At 34.9% G+C, this 17,995-nt stretch overlaps 1 protein-coding gene and 1 pseudogene across 1 annotated transcript; both read right to left on the reverse strand.

Moving 5' to 3' along the window:
- Nucleotides 1-1,792: 1,792 nt before the first annotated feature.
- LOC114415921 lies at nucleotides 1,793-7,558 on the reverse strand (annotated as a pseudogene).
- Nucleotides 7,559-12,457: 4,899 nt separating this feature from the next.
- Nucleotides 12,458-14,799, reverse strand: LOC114416596 (exocyst complex component EXO70B1-like). Its single transcript, XM_028381520.1, has one exon. The coding sequence runs from the start codon at nucleotides 14,684-14,686 to the stop codon at nucleotides 12,710-12,712; it is 1,977 nt and encodes a 658-aa protein (XP_028237321.1). The 5' UTR covers nucleotides 14,687-14,799; the 3' UTR covers nucleotides 12,458-12,709.
- Nucleotides 14,800-17,995: the final 3,196 nt, after the last annotated feature.

Genomic DNA, 17,995 nt, shown 5'->3' on the forward strand with positions numbered 1-17,995 from the left:
AGTAGTGCACACGGTGACATTTACGTAAATATATACGATTTATAAACGGTACATTTCGTAAACGGCGATGTTTGAATTTAACCCCGCCTTTGTACCTTTGGTGGAACTTATCGAAGACGGGTTGTATGACCCACACCGTCGTAGAAATAAAAGGATACAAAGACGGTGTTGCTTATACACCGTCTTAAATTTTGTACTTTATATACTCCTGTTTCCATTGATTGAACACTTGATCTCCTGTCTTCGAAAATCCTATAGCAAAAACCTAAAACCTAGCGCGCTGTGAACTCATCCCACTCGATCTCCTTTGCATTGACTCCGTGGTGCCCACCCTCACATTGCCTTTCCCTGACCTCCGTCGTGCCCACCCTAGCTACCTATTGTTCCCACCACCGCCATAGCCGAAGTCGTGCTCTTTGGAGTGGTGTCGCCACCTTGCTACTGTGAAGGTAAGGATGTCGAAGTTTTTGAGTTCTTGTTTGGTGATATATATGTGTTATAGTATTAAGGGTTTACTTAAGTAAGACTTTTAAAATGTGATTATTAATGTGTTGAGTTGCCCTAACAATGTCATCGTTGAATATGCCAAAAGGATTTGAAGGCCAAAGGGTTTACTTAAGTCACAGTACTAAGGAAGTTTATGTTCTTGGTGGTTTTGGTTTCGCGTTTTTCGTATCTGGATCGGTGCACTTCGAGCATAGCTTGTTGGATTTATTACATATGCATTTGTGGTTTGGATTATTTAATTTCCTCCATTATTAGATATGCATAACCTGTTGGATTCAAATGACAAAAGGAATCTACGTTACTGTACTAGTTTTCGTCTTCACACTGATTAGGGTTATTATTATAATTATAAAAATGCACAAGTGGTTGGATACAATTTTCGTCTTGCCCCATCTGAACTATTTCTTGATACATGAATGACACTGTTGAATAATGTATTTTTTTATTTGCGTTGTGTAGTTTTTTGTTTTGATGAATAGTATGACACTGATGGTTAAGCTTGAACTGAAACTAAGAGTCCAACAACTTCTATTCGAGTTGGATAATTATTTGGCACTAGGTTTTGGAAAAGTCTAAAAGAAATGCTCTTGGGTCATGGCTGGAATAGAACTATCCCCACATTTGTAATAATATCTGGTTGCAGCTTGAACACCTACATGAAGAAAGAAATATGTCTGAGCTTAGTCCTAACAAATTAGAGTCATTAATTGTAGTTATTATTCAATTGATACCATTGTTTTTGTTTTCATAAAGTGACTCAGAATTTATTTTTAACATATCATCATAAAAATCTTATACTTTGTAGCTTCATAAATTTAAAGAAAATAAATAGTAATGTGCTTAACAACAAACAATTAAATATTGTTATATGATTGGGGATATGATTAGAAGAGTAATAAATCAGAAATTTGAAACTGCAGTGAACAAAGCTTCTTATTGTGGGTTTGAATTAATTTCGTTACATTTTTTCAGAGGAAGTTATATCAATTGGAAGAGTTACTCAAGAAGGTAAAATTGAAGACCATAAGGACTGAACCAGCTTTTGAATCTATTGCTGCCACAACCACAAGGTACTTTTTGTTTATTAAATTTGATTGTGCGTTTAGAAATGATTAAAAATAAAAAATTTTCTTATGGGTTGTTATTGGTTGGTAACTTTGTGTATCTTAGTTTTTTTTGTTGATTGGTAAGTTGGTATTAAATGCATGCGTGTCAATTTTGATTGATGCTTTGCCAAGTGATTCAGCAATCTTACTGGCAATACAGTAAGATGTAGACTGAATGGTTACCATGGGGTTGATTCAGCAATCTTACTGGCAATACAGTAAGTTGGTATTAAATGCACCCATGCCAATTTTGATTGATGCCCTTTCACCTCACCAAACTCAACACTTTTTCCTTTTGTGCTCTTCTCATTTATCTCTACTTTCTTCATCAAATCTTGTATGGTGATTTGGAGGTTTGTCAACTTCTGTGCATCAGAATGAAGTCTTTCTAAAATCTTGCTTTGGTTCCCTTCTTCGCGTGGTAGTGTCAATCTTCTTGAGACCTCTAACTTGTCCACACTCAACTCTTTTTCCACCAAGGAATCTGTTGAAGGATACCTATTTTTGGGTTCCTTGGTTGTTCCTCTTTGATGATTGCCAGCAGCCATCTTCTGTGTCTTTTCAGCTTGCTTGCCAATCGTGGCATCCTTATCTGCTGTTTCCCACAACTCAAGCATCTGATCATCAGCCTCAAGAATTTCTCTCCTCCTACTTATCCCCTACGACGAACATTCGGATATTTGGTCAAGCATGATGTCTTTCGGCAGAACTTCAATCTCGGTAACTGGGATAGATGGCCTTGCTTGATCTGGTTGAGTAACATGCTTGCTTGCTTGAATGTTCTCTTCATTCTTCGGTTTAAGACTTTCATTTAACTGCTTAACTGTCCTTGCAATTGCATTGATCCTTCTCTGCATGTCTTGGAAGTAAGAGAGTGCATCTGGTGCCATAACAGTCTGATCTTCATCTGGTTGTCGACCATTTTCAGTGCATTCATTATTCACCAAACTTTTAACCTGAAAATGCTGATTATGATCAAATTATTACTAAAAAGCAGATTATTGAGAAACTAATTTACGGAGAAAAAAAAAGTAGTTTATTTAATTAGATACATTTGGAAATTGATCTATTCCATATAAATCATAGCCAATGAAATAATGAACCATATGTTACAAACCTACATGCTTCACATGTTGATATAATCAACAAAACAAAATCATTTTATCCTAACCACGCAAACTATTATTGGTTGAAAATACAAAGCATTGGCAAACAAACTAATTGCAAAACCAGACGTCATTACAATTTAGATATTATTTTGTAAGACATTTTGGAAGCCTCCAAAAGTCTCTGACACTCAACTAGAAGGGAGAAGTTCTTTTTCTCCAAATCATCAACACATTTCTGCAAGATGAAAATTTCAAGATGAGCATGTATAGCTCTGTCCAGTTCCTCCTCATATTCCTTTTTCTTACAATTTGCATCTTCTTGTAGAATATGAATTTGTAATTCCTTCTCAGCCAATTCATCTTCATTCAATTTCAAAACTCTGGAATTCTCTTCCCTCTCAGAATATAAGGAAACTAGTAGCTCTTCTACCTTTTGAAGTGCAGACTCCCTTTCTCCTTTTAGTTCCAAATGCTTCAATTCCAATAAACTGTGCAGTTCCTCAAGATCTTTTAGTGTTTGATGAGTTATGTTCAACTGTGAAACTAAAGTTTCTTTCTCTTGAAAGATACTGGACTTCTTATGGTCAAGTGATTGGCATGTGTCTTCTAATACCTTGGACTTCACCCTTAATCCTTCAAGTTCAGCATTCACATCAAACAGTGAATTTTCCAATAGGTTGCTCTTTTCTGATAGCTTCTCCAGCTTTTCAGTTGTGGACTGTAACTGAGAAAACAAGGTGGCCTTCTCAGCAGCAACATTTGATTTCTCCTCTAGAAGAGATTGGCATGTTTCTTCCAACACATTTACTTTTCCTCTCACACTATCCAGCTCAGCATTCAAGTCTGAAAAACAGTATTTTTCTCCAGAAGTTTCTCCTTGTTTTCCAATTTTACCAAAAGAGCTTCTTTCTCTCCTTTGTCAGCCGCACAAGTTTCCTTCAACTTTAAATTCTCATCTTGCAATTTTTTCACAGCTGATCTAAAGTACTGTGGGTCTATGTCAGTTGACCTGACCTCCTCTATCATGGCTTCATGTTTTTTATTCACATCATTAAGCTCCTCTTTAAGACAGTAAATTTCTTGCTGAAGAGCATTTGTTTCATCAATTCGAAGCTCCACCTCCTGTTCAACTTTCTCTATTGTTTCCCTCAAATTCGAAATCTCATCCTGCAAATTTTGTATGGACAAAGATGAAGAAATTTTGACCTCATTTAGAATTTTGTTTGATATTGATTTCCCTGAGTACTTCATCCTCTAAAGCCTGCTTACATCATTCCACATTCCCCAGTATTTCCACTTTACTGGTAAGTTCAGAAGCAAGACATCTAAGCTCTGCCTGAGACTGAGAATGCAACTGCTGAAGAGTTTGGAAAGCAGTTTCAGCCTCAATGAATCGCAGTCTCTCGTCTTGTATGCAACCCCAAAGTCTACCCAATTCCTGCTGCTTCTCGTTAAGTTCTTCACTTTCAGACCCCATTTTTTGTGCCAAAGATTGTAATTCAGACTGCAGCGTGTGATTTGATGTCTCCAAGAGAAGACACTGCTGCTCATAACTCTGTAACTTTTCAACCCCATCAACTATCTTGGAATTTAGACTACGCACCTCCTCTTCAGCACAAGAGAGCTTATACTCCAAACTGGAAATTATCTCCAAGCATTGCTGATAACGGAGAGTGGCATCTTCCTTTTTCTTCATTAAGTTTAGTGACTTCTAATTTCAAAGCCTTCATTTCTTTTTCTGCTATATCAGCATGCTCCTGAATCCTTATTGCATTCTCCTCAGCTTCTTTTATTCTCTCCTCCAGTTTAGATATTGTCTCTAAGCACTGGTTATATTGAACAAGGGTAGCTTCCTTTTCAGCTTCTACTCTAGCAAGGTCCTGCTTTAGGGACTCAGAAAGCTCATAAGTTATCTGTCACTGACAGATTTGGGTGCTTTGGTGTCCACTATTATAGTCTTCTGATGGTGAGCAAAGAGTGTGGGGAACATACGGTGTGACCTGGGACACTTTCTGCATATTACTTCTGTGTGGTTGAAATAAGCAAAAGCTTCCTCATCTTGGTTGTTCAAGTCACCTTTGTTCATAACAAAGGCTAAAGATGTTTCATCATCCCAAAGCAGAACCCTCACAGCCACTCCTTCCTCTGCCTTCTTCTTCAATAGTTCACCTAATATACTTAAAAATAATTGACATCTGAAAGTTGGTGGCTAATATAGTTAAAAATTGTGAAGTTAACTTATTAAATTATAATTATTTAATAAAATTATTTGTTAAAGTAATTAATAAATATAAAATGAGTGAAAAAGAAATGCTTATATAGTATTTTTATTTTATTGATTAAAGTATATTTTGGGTGTTTATAATTTTAGTTTTCAAATTCTTGTAATTTTTTGTTTGTAGATCAATTATGTTATTTTCTTTTCATTTTACTTTCAAATAATACATTTTAAAGTATTTGTAATCAAATTTAATGGTATATATAATGGTATAATGTTAAGTTATCTTGAAGTATAATGTTAAAAATAATAGAAATAGAGGAATGGTTAAAATAAACAATCTATAAATATGTTGAAGTTTAATGGCTGAATAATAAAATAAATATTATAAATAATAGAATAATTAAAATAAATACTGTAATATAAAAATATTCAAATAATAATAGAAAATAAAATAATATTATTATCTATCATTATCAACATCTTATATAATAAAAGGGTAGCATCTTATGTAAAATAGAAATAATAATAAAACCCTACTGTTGACTTATTATGAGTGAAAGAAGAGAACAAAAAATATAATAAAATCTAACCTATAAAATCCAGTGTTACATAAAAAGAAGTGAAAGAGAATCTTATAAATATTTTAAGGACAATTTTTTTTAACAAAAAATCAACAGCTAATTAAAAATTAGCATTTTTAAAAAATACTGTTTTGAAAAATGTTACATAACTATTAAACAAACTTGTTTTTGCCAAATATTACTAAAAATAATTTTTAACTAAGTTAGTAAAAAAAAATTAGAAGTGACTGGAAAGATGTGCCAAACACGGCCTAAGTTTTTGAATAGTATATTCTTAGTAACCCAAGCTCATTGGTATAAAATCTTATCCATTATCTTAGTTCTTAATCCTGTAAATATAAACATAAGGTTTTACGACAGGTATATATACTTATTTTCATACACCTAGTTGTATTTTCCTTTTCGCTCCAAGAGTCGAAGACACTATATATCACTCTCACTTTATATGAAGTCATTTTTATAACAGGATATATACTTATTTACGTACACTAGCTGACTTAGTGAAGTTCCAAACATAAAAAATGATATTTGCATAATATATAATGTGAAGTTAAATCATATCAAATTAAATCCAGCTTGGTGCTAACGTTAAAGTTATATATGTCAAACACAGCATCAGAGAGTTAATGGGTCAGTATGGAATTTTTCTTTAGAGTTTTTCACTTTATGGCTTGTCTTTGTCGATCAATAATATTCCTCCAATTCTAAATACTTTGTGACTACGCAAAGACTTAATTGAAACTTGTTTGGAGTAGCAATACGGGCGTAACATCTATAATAAGATGAAGGGTATATATCCTTCAACTTGTGAAGAAGGGACCTCACGAAGAAAATAGAGCACTACTAGTTGTAAAGAAAGAACAATTGATCATGCCCTGGTGATTGGTTTATAGTGGAAAATAAACATGGATGATAAAGATTCCAAGTTTATTCAACTGATGATACATATCTCTTAGGATATATCCTCCTCCTCCTCTTCTTCCTATATGTCCAAGTTGAACAGCCTGTTTCAACAAATTATCAGTGCTGCAAAAGGCATATTGAAATTTGAAGTATGAATTCAAGATAGCAGACAGCAATCTCTTCCATGCATGGTTACATCATTATTTTCTCAATAACCCTCTGTATCCAATTGCCATACCCCCGTATCACTATAATTGTATAAACATTTCATAAGTGCTCCTAGGAGCAGAGAATAAGATTGTAAAATAAATTGAATTTCTCACACAAGTTAAAATCAATTTGTGTATTTAACTTTTATAATTCTGTTATTGAACTTTTCCAAAAGTTATTAGTTGATCTTAAGTTATTAGAAAAATTATATTCATTCTACCTTCTTATTTATCTTTTTTTTTTTCTTTCTTTCTCTCGATTCTATTAGAGTTATTATGAGTGATAAATTTCTCTCTTCAATTATTTAACACGATTCGGAATACCTCTAGTTTAGTATTTTCCTTTTCTTTAAATATTTAACGAGAAATTTATATAAACAGGAAATAATGTAAACAGTGACTATGGTCTCTTCTTGTCTGCTTACATGAGTTGAAATCTCACTATATTCTTAGTTGTCATGGACTCATGGCGAAGATGGGATAATGCAGTGTGTTTTAGCATAAATGATAGGAGGTTTGCACTGGAAACTTTTAGTTTCTAGTTAATTATTTTCTTGGTGCAAATTATGTCTTCGTAGCATACTAGTCCACTAGAAATCATTAGAGGACGAGTCTTGAGAAAGCCACATGCTGAGATGGTTACCTTGTATTGAATTTGGAGTTTCTTTGTTACCTTAGTCCTCCAACTTGCTGCAGCAATCACTCCTAAGCACTTCTTTTTCTTCATTCCATTCTTTACATTTTCAAGTATGAATCTCTCAGCTTTACATCCAGTGAGGATCACTGCACCATTGCCTACAGAATCAACCAACCAAGTGGAGTCAGTTCCCTTCTTATCTCTTGTTCTGCAACCATAACAGCATGAACCACAATAGTGATCTGCTGAGGAATTTATAGCCACAGACTCTACTTTGAAGCCCATTTTCTGACATCCTTGTATGAGAATTTGTTTCAGAAAGTGTAGAAACAGTTATTGATCCTGAGGTTGAGGTCCCCTATGCCACCTCAGAAATACAATATGTGAAGCAGGCCGTTGATACATTTGTAGCTTGGCCCACACACCTTGTGAAAGCTGTATTAGATGAGGTAACATGTTTGATTTGACATACGTAAAGTAAAACATTCATAGATTACAGTACAAATACTCACCCACTTTCATTAACCATGTAGGATCCATAAAGTATTCCACATAACGAGGATGCACATGTGTCGAAGCCGGCTAATGTGGACGCAGATGATCCGTTGCGTGGATTGATAAAGTACAGTTTTGATATTTACGACAACCCACTTGAAATCAACTTTGATGGGAGCTTTCTTGGAATTGTAGATGCATCCACATCGATATTCATCACATATTCAGATGTTAGTGAAATAATAGCAGGAGACAAAAGTTTGAACATATCTGTCATACAATTATGGTTAATGTAAGTGAAATCCTTCATTTATTTATTCCTCATTCATTCTATATCATGATCCACTACAATACTTTCAAATCATGTGAATAAGTATATGCATGAGTGGAGTCAGATATTCAGTCAAGGTTTCATGTATGCATTCCTTGAGCCACAGTCGTTGGTTTGTTCAAAGGATAGACGCAGCGAATGCGAACAATATCTTGAAAGATGGCTTAAGGAATCTGACCGAGAGGTGTACATTGGACCTTACTTCCATTAGTAAGTGCTATTTAACAAACATACTTCAAATGATGTTTGGGTGTATACATATCTAATGTGCATGACATGCAGGGCACATTGGCAACTCGTAGTTTTGTGTCCTAGGCAACATGTTGCTGTTTGGTTCTGTTCTTTGTGTAGGAAACCTGATATGCATATCAAAGCTACAATTAATAGGTTATCTCATACCATATAACTTTTTACAAGCCTTCTTTAATGGTCATTATTGATTGACATGTTGTTGTATATGCGTTGATGTGATTTTTTAAAAGCAATGTAATGACGAAATTGAAGACGACCTTGTCTCCTGAAACTAAGGCAGTTGCACCTAAGTGGATTGAAGTAAAGGTAAGTCAGCTATGTACCATGCGTTATTGTTGTCTAGTTAAGTCATGAAATTATGTAATGTATACGATGTTCAAATGTTTTCCATATGTAGAGTCACGTTCAAACCGGCTGTTATGAATGTGGATATTACATAATGCATTGGATCTGGAACATCATAACCAGCAACATAAAGAGTGACTGGTCCATGGTATGCATAAACTTCAGTGCAATTGGAACTGAATTTTTATATTTGCAGTACTAACTTACAATTATGAATACTTGCAGTGGTTTGCTAATGACACACCGTTGGACATCGACATCATCACCACAATTCGAAAGAAATGGGCAACATTTTTTTAAAAAACAGCAATAAGTAAAAAGGCTAATGATGGCGTAGGAGTATTTTTTTTCCTATATTTGAGACAATTGTTATGTTATTTGACACAGCGGCTATTTTATTTTTGGTCATGCTAGTAATATTCTGTTCTTAGTATTACCTAGTCAATTTCATATAATTGTAGTAATATATTGTCTTTACCCCCTTCTACTGCATTGCATCTGCATTTGATTACCACAACAACAATTTAGTGCAGCTATAGTACCACCAAGCTTGCCACTGCAGCATTTAAGTGAACAAATGAAGTGTCCACAGTCATTGGATGGTTGCTTGGTAGAGGTACATGTTATTAACTAATAAGATTTCCTGCGTGTTAGGTATAATTATTAAGAAGAGGCACTATATATATAGACTTTTATATATAAATCTTATTAGAGTTTTAACACAATCTCCACTGGTGGTTGAAATTTATTGAGAATTATAAAATCAGAAGAATGACTCATCAAATGACTAGTGGGACCTGCCAAATTTGTGATTTTTAAGAAATTTGAGCCAACAATAAAGAGTGTGTTCAACAGAATGTGTTAGAGATAGAGTTGCTAGCATTTCTCTATTTAGGAATGGTGTTTGTAGTTATTAGTGAAAATAGAAATAGAAAATATTTTCCTTATGTCAAACAGGCTCTTGATTTTCAGTTTCCTCAGACTTGTGTTGTCATGTGCGATAAGCAACATGCTCCCTGCTATGACATTTGTCATGGCTGCTATTTTCAGGTAAATTTAAATGCATAATCAGTTAATGTTAATCTTAATCTTAATTCTATTCATTTGTTACTATTAGTACTATTTTTTTTTGTATTGCTTTGAGATAACATGGTTTTACTCTCTGCTTGGGATGGATTAGGATGAAGAAGTTAAACGTGAGAAAAGTAAGATGCCAACCAAAGGTGATTGGAACTGTAGTAACAGTTGCTGGGGCCATGTTGATGACATTGTACAAAGGGCAAGTAATCAGTTTCTTGGGGTCTAAGTACATGCATCACCCAACAAACTATGTACCTGAAAACAACACTGATTCTGGTAAAAAGAATTGGTTCAAGGGTTTTGTTCTTCTCGTACTTGCCACCCTTTCATGGGCTTCTTCATCCTTCAGGCAACTAATTAAGTCTTTACTACTTTGATTGTTGGTCTAATGAGAGTGACTTGTGTACATTATTTATGATTAATGCAGGCAGTGACATTAAGGAAATACCCTGCTCAACTCTCCCTCACAACACTTGTGTGTGCCTTAGGTACACTTTGCTGCAGCCTATGCTGTAAGCCACTCTCTCTCTATTTGTCTATCCATCTATGATCTATCTGATAAATTATTGTATGGTCTAAGATCATCTGATTCCAATTAATTTTTAAGTAACACATAATCGAGTTTTATTAATTATTTTTTTTAAATTAAAAGAAACCTCAATTACCTATGACATAAAAATTGATCAGGAGTCAAGATTATAGACATGTCCTAGTCTCGGAATATACAATAATTTTTATTCTATTTTTCTGTGTATTTGTTGTTGAACCATATGATATGACAATCTAAATGGACGTAAACTTTGGTGAACCAGAGAATAATATAATCAGGTATCACCTACTATGTTCAAGGGATTGTCATGCAGAAAAAGGGCCTGTTTTTGTTACTGCTTTCAGCCCTTTGATGATGATTATCGTAGCCATCATGGGTGCCTTCATCCTTGCAGAAAAAATATATCTTGGAGGGTAAGTACTCAATACTCATATTCACTCCCAATGAACATATCTTGTTTTAGGCACAAAGAAAGAAGCTTAAACGTTTTAATTGACTCACTCTTGTATCATAAACTAAAAGTTTGGTGTTTCTTACATAAAAGTTGAAACATCACAATCTTAAAAAGCTATAGTCATTAGAGCTATAGCTTTGAAACAGTGGATTTATCTGCAGGTGATTTCAGGGGTCATTAGAGCTATTCTCATAGTAATGGGACTTCACTCTTTCAGGTTGGAGCTGTAGTATGTGTCATATATTGATCCAAACATTAACTATTACACCCTTGATTACTTATATAAATATATGGAACCCCAAATAAGGATTGATACTATAAGAACTATATTCCATTTGCTAGTATGACCTGAAGTATCCTTTCTGGTTTTTTTTGTTTTCATATATATATAAACAATGCATGCATGCATGATTGTGTTATTTATCCTTTAAATGTATTTATATATGTTTGTTGTATATAAATGTAGCTTTGTTTTTGAAATTTGAATGGCATAACACAAATTTCGTCAGCACGCAAAACACTTCAACGATGGTCGTTAACTAAACCCGTCGTTATATTGTTATTTACCAACAACGACGGGTGCTAGTGACACCGACGTTGACATACTGCCAAACAACGTCGGACCTTTCTAACTCGACGTTGAAATGGAACAAAACAACGATATGTCTTGGGCTACCCGTCGTTGAAATGGAACAAAACAACGACGTGTTTTGGGCTACCCGTCGTTGAAATGGATCACAACAACGACGGGTTCTTCATAATGTGCGTCGTTGAATCCTTATTTATAACGTCTGTTCTTTTGTAGCCATTGACGTTGTATTGTTGCATTACAAAGACGGGTGCTAGGTTGACCGATGTCGTTGTTGTCGACATACAACGACACCTGGAACAAAGATGGTCTTGGGCCCGTCGTAGATACTGATTTTCCACCGATGTAGAAGCTTCTTTTTGTGGTAGTGATTATTATTACTTTCATAGAAAAAAGTCATATAATTGCAATATTTATGGCATCCTTATTGACTGGAAATTGATTTTTTATTTTGCTCCTCTTAACTAGGAAATTTTTTCAGATTTGTCATTGCCAAAGTTTAAAATGATACCACTTCAAGTCTGCCGGTGCTTAACAACAACAAAAAGCTTAAAATGATGGAAATACTGGGAGCAGAGATTAATATATTTGCTATCTAAATATCCAAAGTTTTTTTTAATTATTTTTTATTAAGCATGCTTTATGGAGATTTTGGACTTTATGTCATGTGTACTTGAAGTGCTTTGCTTTGCTCTAACCTCACGTTTTAGGATTCCACTAAGTGTGATAGGTTCTATTGTTTCAGTTATCATGTTGTATCGAAATAAATCAGTTCGTAAGAATTTTTCACTGAGCCCTCATGATATGTTGTTGGTTTTGATGGTTGCATATTTGTTCTAATGTCTCCTTTTTCAGACAATGAAAGCATGCACATAAAATCAGGAATGTTAAGCTTAAATTTCAATAATGCATTTGGATTAATGGCACAGATTAAATAGGCCACTTGAACGGTAATGGTACAACTCTTGATGTGCTACCTTTACTCGGAAAGACACCTATGTTAACCCTTACTACCAAATAACAGTCGTACAGGAAATTGCTATATATACTGGATTTAGTGCGTGCATGCACCATTTGTACAACATGTGGCAAAGGCAATACATGAACAATCACCATGATGATTATCGTTCTTGGATTTAACCAATCTTAAACATGGAAACAAATTAAAGAGGAATCCTTACACAGTTGGGATTTTGTGTTGAGACATACAGTGGAATAAATGTACAACAATGGCACAAATCCTTTGCAACTATGTTTGCAATGAATGATGATGATATTTTTGTATTCTAAATCAATGCAAACTTGTGTCTCCTTTCCTTCTCTTCTGGCATCAGATTCATCTACTCTCTTACAAGAAACAAATTGTTGAGTCTATCTTGAATGTCAAACATTCCATACTCAATGTGCTCATAAGCTTGGTTACCAAGAAAATCCTGCAACCTCCCAATGAAGTTTCCATAGGCTGGCAATAAGATCTTTTCTATGGATTCTATTATTTTTCTCCTTAGCTCCTTAGTGAAGACAAACCACGTAGACTGAACGTTGCATATATCATCGAAGTGTTCGTTGAAGGAACGAAGCTTGTTTTTCATTAACTGTGCCGCAACATTAGGCTCTGACTCATTGATGTCCAGCTTCAAAATATCCAAGATCTTATTCCATGAGCTTCTCAGATAGAGTTGAAGGTTTTCTTTGATACTAGTTGTGTTTTTTCGAATCCAGTCATTTCCAAGAATATGTCTCAATCCACCCCGCATTGCCCTTTGCCGTATGTAGCTTCGATTGTTGATGATGAAAACGTAACCCAAAATAGGATCATGGTAATTTTGGGAGTTGGCTTCCAAACTGCTGTCTAACAGGTTTGTTATCATGGCTATGTTATTCAGTGGAAACTTTCCTTCCAAACTGCTGTCTAACAGGTCTGTTAACTGCACATCTATAATCCCAGCGTAGTCCAGCACATCAAGGGTAATCTGATGAACCCTGCCGCCGGGAACAATGGCTTTCTCCTTAACACCGTAAGTAAGACTTAACAATTCCCCGAACTTACGTCCATGTATTGTTTCGGGCAATCCAGGATAACTGTCCAAACTCTTCCGAAACCCGAACCTATGTATTCCCGGTAATGCAGGGTACTTATCCTCAAAGGGAATGGACCCCTCAAAGACGCATTCACATAGTCTTCTTTCATTGGGTAATAATATCCTATCAGCTACGCACAAAGCTTTTATATAAAACCGGGCAATTTTGAGCTTTATCAACCATGATAGCATCTCACCCAGAAACTCCCTCCGCCAAGTAATGTACACGTCAATGCATTCCTCCTTTAACCCTGCTGTCACCATCAGCCTTACACATTCACAAAGGTCATTGATAATAACTGATGGCAGAGAATCCACCACCAAGTTGTCATCGCAATGCAATTGCAGCACTGGAGTCTGGACAAGACTAGCTTTGAGGTATTCCTCAGCATGCTTGAAAATTGTGAAAATGACTTTCTCATTCTCCTTCTTAAGTGCCTCTATGCAACCCATGAACTGTGTCACAATACTATTGTTATCACTATCATTAATTCTTTGTTGCGATTCAGTGACTAACAATCCTAGATCCTCAATTTCTGGAGGGGAACCAGTCTCTTGTGCCACACATACAATAGCCTGGGGCGAATCCACTTGAGTAACACTAGGACTGGTTCTGGTTCCTTGCGATTGTGAATGTGAACCAAATTCAATGACTACATGATGTTGATCTTGGTCTTGGAGTCCATGAAGATACCCACTGCTTGGAGCAACCAAAGAGGAACGAAGAATGATGAGGGAATAACTGAAACTCCCTCCAACAATGACTAACCATAACTTTATTTTCATGAGTTGCATTATTAGGAGTCCGCTGAAAAAGACTAAGAGATCAACCTCAAAACCAAAATGACTCAATCTTGATAAAGCCAAAGACATGATAGCAAATGCAGCACATGAAACAAGGCTATATGCGTCTGGTTTCCCTTTCACTTCTTTATCGCAGAAAAAAGAGTACACAGAAGTGATCATCAAAATAAAAAAGGCCATGTGAGCTTCCACCCGAGGAGAGGTGGAGCACTCCCAAACATTTGCAAACAAGACAGTAAGGCAGATAATGAAACTAAAACCAATGTAAAGTAATATCTTCCACCATGTCCACTTTCCAAATAGATTATTAAAAGAAGAGCTGAAAGCGTAACAGAGCAGTCCAACAACAGATGAAAAGAAACACACAAATCTCCATACCTTTGGCTTCTGCAGCCAACTCTGAATATTGATTATGATCAACATGAAGACCATGCCTTTTTCTCAAGCTAGCAAAGTTTGTATTCTGGAAAAGAGAAGCTGATAGCCACCACCAGTTTTGACTTGGGATAAGATAAACCCTTCATCTTTTCATAGAAATTTCAAGGAAAGGGAATGGAAAGTGAAAGCTACTAAGTTTCTATTAAAATAGTGAATTATAATTTTCAAAAAATTTATAATTGATGCACCAGCGCGAAAGAAAAGTGGTCTCACTAATAAAAGTATAGTGACGGTTGACTTCTGCAGTGCTTTGCATGATGAGGACCAATTAATACGTGTAACATCCAATTTTTCATTTTTCATGAAATAAATTAAAATAAATAGAATTTTAAAAAAATAATAAATTTTTTGTAATTAAAAAAATAAGAGAAATATTTTAATTAATTAAAATAATAATTTTAAGGTAACTAAAATAAATATATGCTTTTAGAAAAAAATGTATTTTTATTTATTCATTTGAGAGAGACTAAAATAGATTTTCTTCATATTAAATAATAAATAAATAAAAAATAAAGTAAATATTCCCAGAATATACTAGTTATAAATAGAGGCTTAATAAGTCACCTTTTTATGTTTATGACATGTCTTCGTGCACTCTCTTCTTCTCAAATTTGTTTTTCCTCCTTCCTTTCTCAACCCCCCCCCCCTTTTTTTACTTACACTCAAACTTGTCTGAGTAAAATGACGACGATCCCAGAATTGCTAACCATTGGATCCTCCTGAAATTTGAACGTGTGGTTCAGAACTTATTTTCGCACATACCCACTGTTGGGATTTTTGAGATAATATCTATGGTGGAAGAAATATCCCTTGCACTGAGCTTTCTCTTTTCCTGCAGACACCCAAAACCTGTCCTAGTAAAATTATGATCTTGGACTCATCAACCGTTGGATCGTTGTAGAATTTGAACACCACCTTTGGAACACATTTTCACCACTGTGATTTGCGAATTAATGATTTTGCAGAGATAAATTAGTCTCACACGTTGACAGTAAAATAGAGGCTACAATCTCTTCCCCTTCTCTCTAACACTTGAAAACTCTAACAAAGCAACCATGAGAAAAGTTTGAGGAATCTTAGGAAACAACTAGAGATGTCGCTATCACTGTGGAACTACACACGTGAACCCGCTTAGAGGTAATGGATGAGTTTATCACAATAGGGGTTAGAATGAACATGTGTAGAGATCTTTAGGGGATCAAATTGAGGTTTATTTTGGGATGTTTATTGTATTGTAATTCTTCATGTATAATTATAATTGCCAGGATTTTATATTGGAATCATAAAATTGGGTGTATATGATAATTTGAATATGTGATGAATTATGAGATAACATGTTGCATTGAGATCATAAAATTGTTATTGAGATTGGGTATAAGTGCAAAGTTGAACATGATGTGATGGTGGATTATGACATTATGAGATGTTAAATTGTGGATATGAGATTTGACTGTGAATAAGTGTATGATTAATACTTGATGATACAATACTTGTGTTGTGAGCTGTGAATTATACAATAACTCGACTGGTGTTTACCTTGAGAAAAGTGATTATGCGCAGTGTTAAAGGGAAAGTGTAGGATTCCTAGTTAGGAACCTAAAGTGTTAAATTTTAACGCAATGTGTTAAACGTGTTTGAAACACGAGTGTGAGGTCGTGGTTATTGTATAATTCATGAGCAGTGTTTGGGTGTAAAAATTATTTTAGGGGTTGGACCTGAATCAGGAAGGTGAGGCCCTAACAGATTCTTTGAAGTCTAGGCCTTAGGGATAAAGACACTCGGTTTGAGTGTTCCTTTAAGTCTATGTTGATCCCATATAGTTGGAATATTCTCACAAAATAGAGTAACATTGACTGGTCACCTTATGATTTCTTATGATTTTACTTAGTGAGAGTCACCTAACATACCCATTGTATGGTGTGTCTTGTTATGCACTCCTAAGCGCCCCAGTGTGGTTTTTCACTAACATGGTACCGCATTACATATAGCTTGAGTCTTAGTATAATTGTTCCATAACATCTGCTAATTTTTTATTATGAAATTGATGAGTGTTCTTATGTCTTAATCCGAGTGTGTGATTCATGCGTAATGTGATTGATGATTGAAAAATGAATTTTAAATGATAAAATGCTGAAATGACGTGGATTGTATTAAGTTGAGCTATGTTATAATTACTTTCATGATTTATTTTGATTACGCCTTTGTTTATTTGTATTTTTTTAGAAATGTGAAAACTCACTTCTTGTGTGCTATTTGTGTTTGGATCCTGTAATGATCTCGAACCTTGTGTTCGTGGGAGTAGATGACTTTAAAGAATCACGTGCTAGAGGATGCTGGGACACAATGATATGATAGAATGTGACATTGGGGATGAGTTTTATTTTAATTGCATGATGTAATTTAATCACAAAATATACATATACATAGTAGTTATCAAGGCGCGACATATTAAAATTATTTTGAAAATAATTGAGGAGTCGTGTGTTTCGTATAGTTCATAGATAGAGTATGTGTGTTAAAATATTTTTTGAGTTGGATTAGAATAAGGAGAGAGAGGCCCTAACAGCCTCTTCAGAATCTAGGGCTTGGGGATAAATACACCCGGTTTGAGTGTTCCTTTAAGCCAGTGCCAATCCCACATGGTTAGAGCATTCTCGCAAAACAACATGATCCTGACTGGTCTCCCTATGATTTTACCTAGTGAGAATGACCTGACTTACCATGTGTAGTTTGTCTTGTCATGTACTCCTAAGCGTCCGACGAGGTTTTTCACTGACATGGTACCACATTGCATATAGGATTGAGTCTTAGTATATCTATTGCATAACGCCTATGTAATTATTATAGCAAACAACAAACATAATATATGATTAAAAAATACTAAAATTTTGGTGTACAAAAAAATAATATATACAATACTAATAATCATCACTATTATTAGCTTCATCAATATAATCATTTTCTTCATCTTTTGCTAAATCAATAATTTCATCATCACTTTCTTCTTCTTTGCGGTCAACAACTTCTGAAGGTATAACTGGTTTTCCATCAACTATGGAACGGGCTAAATCATTCCTATCCCAAGACAATCCTTGATCATTATGTAGGACATTAGATGTAAAGGGAATCGAGCCAATATCATCATTTTCTTGACAAACCTCAAGTGTAGTTTTCTTAGGCACATCATACAAGTCTTAAGGCTTTGTTTTCTGAACAACTAACCAATTAGGATCTTTGGTACCTTTAACATAATATACTTGTTGAGACTGATTGGTCAAGAAATATGGCTCATTAGTTCTTAAT

This window comes from Glycine soja, chromosome 6 (genome assembly GCF_004193775.1).
Source record: "Glycine soja cultivar W05 chromosome 6, ASM419377v2, whole genome shotgun sequence".
NCBI classification, from domain to species: Eukaryota; Viridiplantae; Streptophyta; class Magnoliopsida; order Fabales; family Fabaceae; genus Glycine; species Glycine soja.

Bases quoted from the DNA above. Each gene is read 5' to 3' on its own strand.
- LOC114416596 (XM_028381520.1), bottom strand. From the start codon at position 14,686: ATGGTCTTCATGTTGATCATAATCAATATTCAGAGTTGGCTGCAGAAG.